Source organism: Cavia porcellus, unplaced genomic scaffold, assembly GCF_034190915.1.
Source record: "Cavia porcellus strain 051 isolate PalLab524CR breed Dunkin Hartley unplaced genomic scaffold, mCavPor4.1 scaffold_5, whole genome shotgun sequence".
NCBI lineage: Eukaryota > Metazoa > Chordata > Mammalia > Rodentia > Caviidae > Cavia > Cavia porcellus.
Window position 1 is genome coordinate 51753088 of NW_026947488.1, and position 15282 is coordinate 51768369.

At 49.8% G+C, this 15282-nt stretch overlaps 1 protein-coding gene across 2 annotated transcripts in view; it reads right to left on the minus strand.

Moving 5' to 3' along the window:
• Shisa5 (shisa family member 5) overlaps nucleotides 1–12638 on the minus strand; it is a 14922-nt gene extending 2284 nt beyond the window's left edge. Inside the window, exons 1-3 of one of the 2 annotated variants that reach the window (XM_003476436.5) lie at nucleotides 12471–12638; nucleotides 10405–10567; nucleotides 2167–2250 (exon numbers count right to left, since the gene is read on the minus strand). In XM_003476436.5, coding sequence (XP_003476484.1) covers nucleotides 2167–2250; nucleotides 10405–10567; nucleotides 12471–12540 — 317 coding nt within the window. In that variant the 5' untranslated portion in view covers nucleotides 12541–12638. The other variant, XM_013159762.2, reaches the window with a different exon arrangement.
• Between the last annotated feature and the right edge of the window lie 2644 nt (nucleotides 12639–15282).

Genomic DNA, 15282 nt, shown 5'->3' on the forward strand with positions numbered 1-15282 from the left:
GGCTTTCGGGAAGTGGAAGTGAAAACTACTGAGGAACATGGAGCCTGCCCTTGCCAAAATTTTTGCAGGCCCTGGGAGGGGAGTTCATCATAACTGACTTCCAAAGGCAGACATTTCTATATCCCCTTATCACCTGAGGCCAGCCAGAAAGGGTGTGGGTCCTGCCCCACCCCACCCTTCCAGGGGGCTTCTAGCTCCCTGGTGTGAGCAGCCCAGGGATTCAGCAGGGCCCAGCCCTCAGCTATGGGACAGAACTGAGAACAAGCCTTCTTTCTTGAGGCTCAAAAAGCACCCATCCTAGCTCCCAGGAAGGAGCCATTGCCTGTGGCCCAGGGGGAGCACCCAAGACAGACACAGGTGCCTGCCCAACAGAGTCACAGAGCCAACAGGAGCTGTGCAGCAGCTGTGCGTCTCTGTCTCTCTAGGAACGGCATTCCAGGAGCTCACCCCATGTTAGCCTCTGCCTCCTCTCTGAGGTCTCCTGCAGGCCTGGACTTTCCCTCTTTCCATCGGGCCACTCAACCTCCTCCCCTTTCAGGGAAAGAGAAAGCGAATCTCCTCTCTCGTCCTTCCCATCCCTGACGTCAGCGGCAGGAAGGAGCGGTACACAGGCCTGCAGCCACCCTCTTAAAGACACAGCCTGGCCCAGACCCAGGCCCAGGCCCAGGGGAACAGCAGAAGCAGCAGTGGGAAGACATCCAGGAGGCGAGGAAGGGAACCAGGGCACTGGCTGGCTGCCTGCTGGCCAGTGCAGCTCCTTGAAGTCTCTTCAGTGTGCCTGAGTCACAGCCTGACTCAGCCCAGCCCCAACTGCCTGATCACTGCATGCACACTCAGTCTAGCCTGTCCCCTCTCTTTCTCTTCTCCCACCGGCAAGCTCCCCAAGGTCCTATCTGGCCTCAAGATGCAGCTGCCACCTCCAGCCCTGCCCTGCCAGGTCTGACCAAGTCATTCCTCCTCAAATGCCTGTCTGCAAAGTCTCGGGCTCTGGGAACCACACAGGAGTCTGCTTTATAATTACACACTAAAGTGTGTGTGTACCTGTTTTTCTGTGTACTGTAGGTGCCAATTAAAAAAGAAATCTGGGGTTTGTCCAAATAGTAAAATTTACAATAAAGCAAATTTCAGTCTTTAACAATTTAAATAAAACTCGCCGGACTCACAAAGCCTGGGATGGTCCAGGAGGCTCACACTCCCTCTTGGGCCACATCATCTTGCTTTCAGCATTTGAAAGCACCAGGCTGTGCATCTCAGGCCCTGTCCTAGGTGGGCTTCCCTTGAAGGCCCTGACTCATGTACCCCCTGATGAAGAGGAGGAAGGTAGAGGCCTCAGTCTTCATCCAGACCGGTCCAGGGTGCTGGGGTGTGCAGGTGGCAAGCAGCCGCACTCACAGAAGCCTTTCCTAGATTCCACTGCAGCCGGGAAAGCCACAGAGCAACGAGACACATGGAGACTCTGACCCCATCTGGAGCCCATGCCTTCTTCCCCCAAGGGGCAAACAGGCCCATGGGAGCTTCCTCTGGTAGTGGCTTCTAGCCCCACAGGAGAGGCACCAGAAGCTGTGGGACAGATCCAGCCCAGAAAACACGCGTGTGTGGCTGCACACCCTCTCTGTCCACTCAAGCATGTGTCACAACACCTGTTGCAGTGCCAACAGGCACTGGCGTAAGGAGACAGGGCTGCTCCCTGGAACCCTGAGAGAGTGAGCATCTTCACACAGGAACCATGACCCACAATCTCTGACATGTAACAGTGGCACTCTGCTGTCTCATGCCCACATTATCACCCTGCTGCCACCATCGCCCATCACTGTCATCACTCCATCACCATGCAAGTACCACCCTCTCTACCACCTTCCATGGCCTCCACTGCCCCATCGCCATCCAAGTGTAGTCCAGCCACCTATCCTCCACCCCCATCACTATGCCCACTGGTCACTTGCTGCCCACCTCTTCACCTCTGTGGACATGGACCCAGCTGGGCCCCAGACACCCCCATAATCACCCCCCCCCAGGACACTCGATTCTCAGCTTCCCTATGGAAGCAAGGTACAAAGGTCCTCACAGTCAGTAGACTGCACCCCCTGCCTCCACACCCCACCCACCCTCACAGACCTCACCTGAGCCCACCTGAGGCAGATGCACACAGCCCATAGATTTATTTACCCTGACATGGAGTCACTGTCAAAGCTGGATCCAAATCTCAGCGGTGAGCCCAGCTGCTCCCAAGGCTCCGTGGGGGTAGACACACTGCAGAGAGGAAAGCCCGTGAGGAACACGTCAAGCCCCACCTGTGTACAGGTGTGAACACGCTACCAGGCACACACACAGCACACGATCCCTGGTACCAGTAAAAACGAAAAAGCCAAAAAAAAAAAAAAAAGAAGCTAACTGAACATACAAAACTGCCCAATGTGGTGGTTCACGCCTGTAATCCCAGCACTCCGGAGGTTGAGGCAGGAGGATCATTGCAGCTTCAAGTCCAGCCTGGGTTACAAAGTGAGCTCAAGGCCAGCCTGAACTGCACAGGGAGACCCTGCCCTATCAAAAAAATTAAAAACTAAATTGTATTAAATAAGCAATCATGAAGGAAATTAACAAACATCAAACTGATGATAAAAACAACAACAAAAACAAAATCTGATGATAAAAATACTATAGCTCAAAAATCATGATGAAGCCAGGCACAAAGGCTGAGATAGGAGGATCACCAAATTCAAACCCAACCTAGAGAATCTGATTTAGCAAGATTGTCTCAAAATAAAGATAACAAAGGACCGGAGAAATAGCACAGTGAAAAAGCCTAGGTTCAATTCCCAGGCCTGGGGAAAAGAAAAAACTCAGTGTGAAGCTGAAGTTGGGCATGGTAGCATATGCCTATAATCCCAGCTACTGGGGAGGCTGAGGCAGGAAGACCAAAAGTTCAAGGCCAGCATGGTCAAATTATCAAGACAGTGTCTCAAATTTATAAAGGGCTGTGCTGGAGATATGGCTGAACAGCACAAGCACCTGCCTGGCAAGCACAAGGTCCTGTGTTTGATTCCCAGTAGAAATAAAAAGAGAAGTCATTAAAAAAATTCATAAAGGGCTAGGAATGTAGCTCAGCCATAGAGCACCCTGGGCTCAATTTCTAGCACCACAAAATAAAAACATACAGAAGTAAAAACCAAGCAGATGGAGGACTCAGAAGTTGTGTAACAAGTTCAAAGACAGCCTAGACTACATAGCAAGAGCCTCTCAAAAAACCGAAAAATAAACAATCAGTGTGAACCCTCCCTGGAGAGCATGCTGAGCTCCACAGTGCCCCAAGTGATTCGGAAAATACAACAGCAGCAGGCACATGACCAAACTTTTCAGGAACAGTGAAGGATATGAACAGCCGATATGAACAGAAAAGAACAGTGATAACAGACAATAAAAACATCGCAGGAGCTTACATACAGAGTTACCAGAAACATTCAAATAATAACATGTATGCTACTTAAAGAGCAGGCGTTAAGACTGAGGAGGACCATAAAGAAACTAAAGAAAAGACTGAGCTGGGTGTTGTGGTGCACAACTGCAACTCCAGCATTCAGAAGGCTGAGGTAGGAGGATCTCTGTGAGTCTGAGGTCAGCCTGAGCTATACAGTGAGTTCAAGGCCTGGACTACACTGGGAAACCCTGTTTCAAAAACAGAGAGAGGAGAGAGAGAGAGAATTAAAATTAAAGATGCTCAGCTTATTCATATTGCAGAGTCGTAAGCGTGTAGTGGGAAAATCATCAGGACAGATTAGACCACACATTAATCAGTCACCCTGGCAAAAAACCCTGCCAGGCCAGGAACTGTGAGAACTGAGGAAGGAAGTGAAGGAACATGGCTGGCTTCTTAGACCACATAGCACCTGAACGTGAGCCATTCATTCGGCTGTGACCCTGTCTCCCAGGGCCTCTGTCTTCTTCCGGTACTATTCTTCTCCAGGACAAGGGAAGGAAGGACTCTGAGGACAACTCTGGTGCTATCAGAGCTGCTCCCTCTCCACAGGAATGGCACACATAGGTTGGGAGGTCGCAGGGCAACAGCGCAGCCCACACTGTAGAACCGCGTCACTGCAGAGCTGTGGACGCAGCCGCCAGAAGGCGTGGAACACAAGCGAGGGTCATTCTCAACATGAAAGTCAGTCTGCTAGGGTTGGGGCTTGGGGGGGACCAGTCATTTCCTATCAATGTCTCACTTTGGAAATGGAAATATTGATCAGCTTTTTTTTTTTTTTTTTTTTGTTCTTTTGAAACGGTGTCCTGCTCTGCAGTTCAGGCTGGCCTTGAACTCACAGCAATCCTCCTGCCTTAGCCTCCTGAGTGCTGTGATTATAGGCATGCACCAACATACTCAGCATCTATTTCCTTCTTTTGACAGTCTTACTATGTAGTTCAGGCTGGCCTTGAACTCACTTTGTATCCTATGCTGGCCTCGAACTCACAGCCAGAACAGGTGATCCTCCTGCCTCAGCCTCTGAGGGCTGGGATTACGGGTATATGCCACCATACCTGACAGCTAACACCTGTCCTACCATGCTATGCTGGAAGTGTAGGGACAAGGACCTGTAGCTGATCTTTTTTTTTTTTTTTTTTTTTTTTTTTTTGGTACCAGGGATCAAACTCATGACCTCATGCTTGCCAAGCAGGCGATTGTACCACTGAGATGTCTCAGGCCCTTGTAGCTAATCTTGACTAGGAGTTAAAAACAAACTTTACTAGAGAGATTCCCCTGGAAAGCACATCAAAGATAGGCGCAAAAAAGGAAAAGAAAAAATAAAATAAAGAAAGGCACTAAATGGCCTTGAGACTTGCATCAAGGGACCAGAAAAAGAGCTGACAGGCAGGACACACAGAGAAAGCCAGGTGCACGAATAAGCCTCCCCACCTCAATAAAATGTTAGAAAAGCAAAGACATTACGTAGTTACACCTATGCATTAACATACATACTTATGCACTTGTGTGCTCACTCCAGAGGCAAGAGAATATTCACTCTAGGGTCGTTAACGAGTACAATAGCTATTCCAATGCCTTTTACCCCCATACAAACTCTAACCAAGGTCAAGGCACCCCCCTGCCAACTTGCCAGCCACCCCAAAGACGAGGCCTTAAAAGATGTGTCAAGGACCAGTAAACAGACAAAAAGCTACGCACAGATGACCAGAAGAAACGTCAGGCAGGAAGAAGTATCTGAGGCTAATCCAGGTGTGACTCCACTCATCCCCCCATAAAAACAGCTGAGACCAACAAATGCCAGGGATATAGCTCAGTGGCTTAACTGCCTGTCTGGCAAGTGCAAAGTCCCGAGTTTGAATCCTAGTTAAGAGAAAAACAAAACAAAAAAACCCAGCTGAGATCAATGGGCTTACAGGTCTTGGGTCTTTGGGAAGCCCCCCTACCCTGATTCCTTCTTATCAGAGTAGCTATTTATCTTCTCCTTTCTCCCTCATTTTCCTCTTTACAAATAAATGGTCAATCTCTTGCTATACTTCTACTACTGGGGCTGAGTTACAGTCCAGCAGGCTCCTTGGACAACAGGGCAGCAGGGCTGCATCCCTGCATGCAACAGAAACAGAATTTATCTCGCTCCACAGGTTTCCTACCCTGCAAGAAATTCTGCTGCGGGGTAAGTCTCACCTTGCATCTTACCATACTTGATTTTAATAACACTAATTTTAGATGAGAACTGATAAAGGGTGAATGAAACTTTCAGGCTATTGCAATGATCCGAATGTATTTTGCACATGAGTGTGAAGGATGTGAATGGTTGGGGCCAAGCTGAAAATGCTGTTTACTGAACATGTGTATCCCCATCCCCCAAATTCATATTACAGCCCCGCCTATGATGGCACGTGAAAGTAGGGTCTTTGAGAATTCAGTGGGTTTAGATGAGGTCATGGTAGAATCTTTATGATGATGGGGTCAATGCCCTTGTAAAAAAGATGTTTCAACTGGGATTTAGCTCAGCAGCCTAAGCACCTGCCTGGCAAGTGTGAGGTCATGAGTTCAATCCCTGGTACCAAAAAAAAAAAAAAAAAAAAAAAAGATGTTTTGATGGCACACACCTATAATCCCAGCACTTCGGAGGCTGAGGCAAGAGGATTGTTCCATATTTGAGAACAGTCTAGGTTACAAAATGAGCTCAAGTCCAGCCCAAACTGCATAGCAAGACCCTGTCTCAAAAAAAATGATTTTAAAAAAAAGATGTTTTGAAATATTTATACATTATACAGTCCTAAATTGAAGTAATTACTACATGACTGAATTAAATAAAAAATTAAAGGAAAAATATTTATAATATCAAATTTCAGAAAGGATGTAATAATCCCTGCAGGATGGATGACGGGCATAAAAATGGCATAACTGCTGGGCGTGGCGGTGCACCCCTGTAACCCCAGCACTAAGGAGGCTGAGGCAGGAGGATTGACACAAATTCAGGGCCAGCCTGATCTATGCAGCAAGACTCTTGTCTTTAAAATTAAACTGGCACAACTCTACTGGAAAGCTGGTCAGAAGCACCTGCCAAAACTGAGCATGTGCACCAACAACAGCACTCTAGATACATAACCAAAAAAGTATGTTCGTTTTACCAAAAAGATATGAAGAAAAACCAGTCAGACAAGGTGGCAACTTCCTATAATCGTAGCTCCTTAGGAGGCTGGGGCAGGAGGACTGCAAATTGAAGACCAAAGTGGGCAACACAGCAGGAACCTACCTCAAAAAAATGGTAATGGAGTTGATGTGGTGATCCACATCTGTCATCCCAGCATTCTGGGAAACTGGGAAACTGGGAGGCTTGCAAGTTTGACCCTGGCCTAGGCAATTTGCCTATCTCAAAATAAAAAAATAACACAGGGCTAGGATGTAGCCCTCTGAGAAGGCCCGGTGTTCATTCCTAGTACCACAAGAGAAAAAGACAGGGAGAAAGGATGGGAAAGGGGAGAGAAAAAACAATAACATTGTTTTAAAGGGCTGGAAATGTAGTTCAGTATTCAAACCCCAGTGTTCAAGCCTAGAACTCCATCCCCACTACTAAAAAGGAGGGAAAAGAGTGGGGAGAGAAAACGTAGGGGCTGGAGATGTAGTTCTGTAGTCAGTGCTTGCCTAGCATGCACAAAACCCTATGTTCCAGGCTGGCCTTGAACTCACAGCAATCCTTCTACTTCAGCCTCCTGATTGCTGGGATTACAGCCAGGTGCCACCATGACTGCTTTGAAGCCCAGGGTTTGATTCTCAGCATGGAAAAAAAAAAAAAAAAAATCCCATTACTTGGGAGGCTGAAGCAGGAGGATTGCTTCTAGTTTGAAGCTAGCCTGGACTACAGGGTGAGTTCAAAGCCAACATGAACTCCATAGTGAGACCATATCTCAAAAAAATTAAAATTAAAATTAAATAGAGAGAAGTTTGTTTTTGTTTTTTTGAGACAGGATTTCACTACATAGTCTAGGGTAGCCTTGAACTCCCTAGGTAGCCCAGGCTGCCCTCTGACTTGCAGTGATCCTCCTGCCTCTTCCTTTCAAGTACTTGGATTATAGACCTCATAGGCATGAATCACCACACCTGGCTGACAGAAGTAAATTCAGTAAGGTGTCTGGATACAACTTTGATTTGTGAGCCAACTGTGGTGGTGCACATATGTAATCCCAGCACTTTGGAGGCTGAGGCAGGAGGATTGCAAATTGTATAGTCCAGCCTGGGTGACAGCCTAACCTGGACCACACTGGGATCCTCTGTGTCAAAAAAGACAAATGAAACCAAAACCAAAAAAGCTTCAAGCAAACTAGGAATAGCAGGGAACTTCCTCAATCCAGGAGAGAGACCTGTGCAGAAGCCACAGCTTGCATCACATCCGTAGTGAAATACTGAACACTCACCCTAAAACTGGAGAAAGAGAGCTGTGTGCATTTGGCTCATGCAATGAAATAGGGAAAAGTAACAAAGGCATACAAAAAAGAAGTAAACGATAGAAAGATAAAAAGTAAAAATTTTCTTTTAAAAATAAGAACTTGAAGTGCTCTAAGGTTTGAGTTTTTTGCATGTGGGTCTCCGGTTGCTTCAGGATATTTATTGAAGGTACAACCCTTTCTCCACTTAACTGCTTTTGCATCTTTGCTGAAAATCAACTGTCTGCTATGTGGTTCTTCATATGGGTACCTTGGTGGTCCGTCAATCTTGATATCAATGTTTTGTCATGAGTGGTGTAACTTTTTGATAAATTATGGGATTGAGGAGGGTTGGAGCTCTAATGTTGCTTCTTCTTCTTTTTTTTTTTTTTTTTTTTCTTTTTTATCGGTACCGGGGATCGAACTCACGACTGCCTGCTTACAAAGGAGGCGCTTATGCCGCTGAGCTAAATCCCCAGCCCCTAATGTTGCTTCTTTATCAAAGTTGTTTAGACTAGTCTGGGTTTTTTGTATTTCTACAGAACTGTAAGAATCAAAATGCTAATTTTTATGAAAAATGATGCTGGTATTTTGATAAAGGATTGTGTTTTCTGATCTTTACTATTTTCTTCTATTTGTTTTTGGTTTTACTCTGTCTTTTATTTCTAATTTCTTAAGGAAAGATATGAGGTTATTTCATAACTCACATGGTGGCATTACAGGCATATGCCACCATATTTCAAAACTTTCCTCTTTTCTAATTAATGTACTTGGTGTTAAAAATAAATAAAAGAATATAAAGTAATCCAAACACAGAATGTCAAAAAGAAAATACAGTAAAAGAGACAATTAGCACAATAAAACAGCTATGACAAGTCCCCAATATCAACTGTACTGCGCTGGATCACCTTTTTTTTAAAATCAGTACCGGGGATTGAACTCATGACCATACACTTGCAAGGCAGGCACTTTTGCCACTGAGCTAAATCCCCAGCCCCTCACTACATCACTTCTAACTGAATCACTTCTAACGGTGCTCGGTGCTCTGTATGGAACCCAGGGCTAGGTACACACTACACCAAGCTACAAAGACCACGAGTTACCTTTAAATGGGACGACGCCGGGGAGCTTGGCTCAGTGGTAGTACACCTGCCTGGTGCAAGGTCCTGAGTTAGAGCCCCTGGACCATGCATACACTCAAAAATAAAGCTGCTTCTACCTTAATTCTCATACACACAAACAAACAAACAAAAAAGACCTAAATTAACTCAGTGTTAACCATTTAAATGGAATGAATGTTCCTGCTTAGAAAAAATAAAAAATAATTACCAGGCACAATAAAAATTTTAAGAATCAGTGCACACATGTAAGCCCCAACACTGAGGCTAAAGCAGGATTGTGAGTGTGAGGCCATCCTGGGTTCCATAGTAAGTTTAAGTCCAGACTGGTGAGACTCCAAAAAACTTAAAAATAAAAATAAATGTTTTAAGTTAAAATTGCCGCTACTGATTTGCAAAAGATAACTGTAAAATATAAGGAAAATCACAGACTGATAGTAAGAGGGTACTGTACAATCTGTCAAGCACCTCAAGCTTGGCCAACAGGGGCGGGGCACAGCCACCCCAAGACCACTGGAAAGTCGTTAGTCCATGACCATGTGGCCATCTCTGACCTGGCAGCACCACGACTGTGCAGACTTCCAAGAAATTCTTGCAGGTTCCATATAAGGAAGATGAGGAAGTACAAGGATGCCCAAGATGGTCACTTGGGATGGGACAGCTTGGTCTCACACCACTGAGAATGATACAGCTGTGACTGGGCCCAGGGCAGTCGTGCACAGGGCAGTGGGGACCAGGCTCACAAACACCCCTCCTGATGCAAAGTATGAGGGTTTACTGTAACTCTAAAAATGTACTCATAAAACAATGTAGACTTTGAAAGGCACAGTCAAAATGATACACTTGCCAGGCACGGTAACACATGTCTATACTGAAATCCCTGCAGTGGGAGACTGAAGCAGGAAGGTCACAACACAGCAACTTAACAAGACTGTCTCAAAAGGCACACGCTTTGAGCAGGGCAGCCTGGCTACACCTGGGCTTGGAGGGAAATGGAACGGTCATGGGGGACTAAAGTAAATGAGCTGAGAAGTGTGACCTCCTAGAGTGTCTGCACCTGTGACTAAAGAAAGAAAACACAGAATGTGACACAGAGTTGCTCCTCAGTCCCAGCCTATAACCTGTGTGCAACGTACATGTATGGGCTGAGCCAGGACACAGTGCAGCTACTCCTAGGCATACATTCACACTCACAGCCGGGTGCACACACACACTGCAGGGAACCCTAGTGCCCCACTGCCCACCTTGCGGATGTGTCAGTAAGGTGTCCACACAGCAAGAGCCTTGGGCTGAGCAGGTTTCTCCACTCCGATGCTCAGCCAGCATCTAGGGTGCTGAGAGGGCACAGGCCACTTCCCCCACCAGCCAAACCCACCGATGCACCAACCTGGCCATGGACACGGCACACTCATCGTCAGTCCACACCAGTCTCTTTAGCACATCAGAGCAGCAGTATTGGTTGGAACAGGAACCACAGCAGAAGTCGGGACATAGCCTACGGAACGAGCTCCCGCCAAGGACAGCTGGGCACACCTCACCGGCACCATGGGCTATAGCAAAAAAAAGCATACCTGTTGTGCCCTGGCTACAGCACCAGCCCTGACCAACACTGTAGGTTCCTGGCAGTCACCAGGCAAAGCTGCCTTAGGTCACCCTACCTATGCACACCACCCCCTCAGCCTTCCCATACCATGGCTGTCTGCATCAGGAAAGAGCCCCTCTCCTCTGCCAGTACACTGGCCTTTGAAGAGACAGTGACCTTTCTCACTGTGAGCCTGACTAGGCTGCACCTGGCTTCCCAGCTCCCACGTTCCAGGAACTAGCCCCAGGAACCAGCCCGGGTTCCTCAGAGCAGGCTGCTACACTGCAGAGGACCTTAATCTACTCCAACTTTCCAGCCTCCCACATTCTGCCCATTTTAGGTCTCTTCCCATCTCCCACCTTCCATTCTATTCATCCTTGGGGCCTTTGTTTCTCCAGGCATCTGCAAACACAGCTAAATGGTAACACCTTGACCACCTACTGGGGACCAGAGGCTGGATCTTCCCATTAATTTTCATCCCCTGTCCATCACTCAGCCTTAGGAGCTTCATCCAGTGGATACCATAGTCCTGGTCTGGGCCTGCAGCAGGTGACCAGGAAATGTCTGTGCTCTCTGTGAGACCATCACAGGGCTCTCAGCCACAGAGGTGAGAACTAGTGACATCCTTGCAAGTCTCCTGCTGAGATTATGCCACGGCAAGTGCTGAAAACAGCCAAGGACTCTGGGTAATCACAAAGTCTGCAAATCTAGAAGACCTCTTCCCTTGCATCCTTAGGCTTCATGAGCACAGCCCAGGAGCCCACAGCAGGAAGGGATAGTACCTGATTCTACTGAGCTGAGCCCACACCCAGTGGATTTCCCGGGTCCAGCAAGGCTCTGGTGACTGAGTAGGCTGAGGCCAGGCCTGAGGCCATCCCTAGAAACAGCACTCTGAGTATAGTCCCTGTGACTACATCCTACATTCTCAGGACAGTGCAACACTGGCCGGGACTGCCAGGAGATCAAGGCCCAAAGGCAGACAGAGCCAGTGACCTCCTAGATACAAAAATAACGGAACAGCAGGGTGCAACAGCTAGCTCCAGACAAAAGTCTGCTCAGGCGAGCTGGGTGTGGCGGCACAAGCCTATGTAGTCACAGCACTGGGAAGGCTGAGGCAGGATTGCTGTAAATTCAAGGCCACGCTGAATTTCATAGCAAGCCCCTGTCTCAAAAGAAAGCAAGCAAGAAAAAAATAAAGTCTGTTCTGGTTAAGTGTGCACCAGCAAGCCCCGTCTGGCTCCCTGACCACGTGAAAGCAAGCACCCTGTGTGTGCATGGCCCTGCTGTGGCAGCTGAGATGACCACCACCACCACCACCACCACCACCCCACCCCACCCCACCCCCGCCCGCGCCTGTTTCACAAAGCAGCTGCATGACACGCAGCAGACACACACCTGGAGCAGGGACCGTCTCCCTCACTGAAGGGGTCAGCTGTCCTGGACTTTGGGCTCCCCTTCTCACTTCTCCACCCCAGGTCCTCAGGAAACAACGCCTCCCCTTCCAGGAAACCATCAGCCCCAAGGGGCCTTGGCTTCTCCAGGTGGCCAGGGACCCGTCTAACGCCAACCCCCAGGAGGCCCGGCTGGCCTCCCAAGCCCCTGGGCGCCTCGCGCATGTCCAGGCACGCCCGGTGGGGGCGAGGAGGGCCCCAGCCGGAAGCAGATGCCAGAGTGTCGGGGGCGCGGGGACCCCGCCAGCCCTGACGGCAGGGCGAGCTGAGCTGAGCTCGCCGCCGAGCCCGGGCGCACATGGGGCCGCGGCCTGGGCTGGGCAGGGTGGGCCAGGCGCCACGCTAGGGTCGCGACGGTCCGGGCGCTGTCGCCAGGCAGAGGGGCGCAGCTGCCTGCCCCCCGGGACCTCCCCAGCTCACCCCCCGGGGGCGCCGGCGCGAGCAGCAACAGCAGCCAGAGTGTCCAGGGCGCGGGGGACGGCGCGGCCATGCCAAGGGCGGCGGGCGATGGTGGACCGACGGGAGGACTGGGGCGGTGGGACAGACGGCGGCCGGTCGCGGGCGGGAGGTCGGGCTCCCTCCCTCCAGGCTCCGCCCGCCTTCCCGGAACCCCCGCCCCGCGGGAGGAGGGGAGCGGCCGTCCGCGTCCTCGCCCTGCGCCCGGCGGCGGCCCGGGAAGGGGCCAGGCAGGCCCGGGCAAGAACCCGGCTTCCAGTGGGCGCCCCAGAAGCCAGCTCTTCTGCAAAGCTCCCCAAGACCCGGCTCTCAGCACAGCCCGTCCGAACCCCACCAGGACGGCCGTGTCCCGTGCAGCCCAGCCCTGGCTCAGACTTGCTCTGGAGCCCCCGCCTCGCTGGCGAGCTGGTGGCTCCCAGGATCCGTGTGCAGGCCACCCTCGGGCACAAAGCTGACAGGCCACCTGCCCCTCACTATGGAAAGAGTCCCGCACAGGCCCTGGCGAAGGGGCTGAGCATTCTACCCTGCCCCACCCTGCACCTGGACCAGCTAGCCGAGGTACTCAGTGCAGAAAATAATATAAAATGCTGAGCTAGTGTGTACGACCTGAGTACCACCACGTCCTTCTCTTCTAGGGGTACCCTAGGCTATAGGCTTAGAATAGGGAGAGGATGACTGCTTCGAAATCCAGCACTCCGGGAGGCTGAGGCAAGATTACGGGTTCTAGCCAGCTTGGCCAATTTAGTAACTTCACAAAACCCTGTCTCAAAATAAAAACAAAAGGGCTGGAGATGTAGCTCAGTGCAAAGACCTTGAATTCAGTCCCGGATACCCCCCCTGAACTGCCCTCCATAGGTAGAAAGCCTGGGTCTCCAGTAAGCATCCAGCATGCCCTGACTGAGAAGTTGAAAACTCAGTTGCTGGGGACACACACAGGAGGCGGGAATAGCACTGTCCCTAGGCAGACTGCTCACCCCTTCTGCACCCCATCCCACAGTTCAGATTGAACTCAGGGCCTTAGTACTGACCATTACATGGTCAGTCCTTTCTAGGGTCTAGGTCATTAAATTGTCCAGCTGCAATCTGACTTGAGATCCTCCTGCCTCGACCTCCCAGAGCACTGGGATTAGAAGCACATGCCACCATGCTCAGGTTCCAACCAGGGTGCTAAATGAGGGGGCCTGAGTCTTATCCCCTTTGACACAGCCTTGTCCCTCGATGTCTTCTGAATCCACTGTCGGAAACTAGATAAAGCCCAAGTGTGCCTTTCCCTGGAGATGGCCACCACTTGCTCCTCTCCATGTCCTCCTTCCCCCCAGCCATCCTCGAGAACTCTCCAGAGGCTGCTTCTGCCCCACAGTAACTGCTCCTGCCATTCTCCACCATGCACAAACTGGTTTTATCCCTTGGTTTTCCAACTGACATCCTAAGAGTGGTCGTGTCACCTCTCACTCCTCCAGCCTCCACCACCAACACCACCCCACCCCACCCCCCACACCCACCCCCCACCCCCGCACCTCTCACCTGTTCTTATCCCTTTGACTGTTCTAGTATTGGGCTTACTCACTCCTTGTCAGCCCATGGCTCACACATAGCCTAGGTGAGACCTTCATATGAAACATGAAGGGGTTCCAGGACTGGCCCAGACCTGTGCATGAGCAAGACAAGCTGATGGCCAGGAACTCCCCAGAGACTCAGTAATTTCAAGCCTGCAACCAAAGCCAGAAACTGTTACATCCACAATCTGTCTAGGGAAGCTGGCCCCTCCTATGCAGATAGAACTTTGCCAAAAATAGGAATCTCAGCCAGGTTGAGGGAACCCAAATCTGGGCAAGAACAAATAACGTGAGGACCCAGACCAGCTGGACTAACTCAGAATAAAGAAGAAGAAGAAAAACAAACAGGTCACAGAAGCAGGATGGATGTTGGTGGTAGAAGGTTGGGGTCTGGGTGGGGTCCCACTAGGTTCCAGTAATCTTTCCTGCTTGCCCCTGCAGGCCAGACAATGGAAAGGGCTTTCTCTCCAGCCCTGGGTGCTACATCAGCCCTAGGTAGTGCACTACCCTGCCCACAATCTTGGAAATAGCAGTTTTAGTAAATTCTCCTCAAATCCTGCTTGGTAAGAACAACTGTTGGCTGCTGGGGTTTTGATTAGAGTTTGTAGATGGGTGCTCTGTGTGGGACTGGCAGGTGAAAGCATCATCCAGTGATGCTGAGAAAGCCCAGTGCTCCACGGCATAGGGCAGAGTTGGTGCTTCAGCCCAGGACTGGCTGGCTACACTGGCTAAGCATTAACGAGTGAGTGTGTGTGAACGTCTGAATGAAGTTGCACACCAGGGGAGAAGGTTAGGAGAGCCGTATTGGGAATAAGCAGGAGGGTTCCTGAGTGGGTGGCTTCATGGCCCTCAATTCAGAGCCAGTTAGAGGTAAGCAGAGCACAGGGCCTGCTCAACTATGCAGCAGCCACCAATTACAGATGGCTATGTGAATTTAAAATGACCAATTGGAACTCAATCTTCTAACCCCATCCCTCAAAAATGTAAGATTCACAGGAAACTGGATTTTAGATTTCTCAAAACTCTGGACTTAGTGGGCAGTGAATGACTTCCCTGTAGTAGCGGGGAGCTGTATCCCATGTTGCCTGAGTGATGAGGAAAACAAAACCTTGGGAAAGCAAAGCCTAAAAGCAAAACCAACAGCTTGCACAAAGCTACTGTCTCGTTCCATTTTTGTTATCTTGCTTGTACAGCCTGCCTCAAACCTCCCGTGTTGAAAT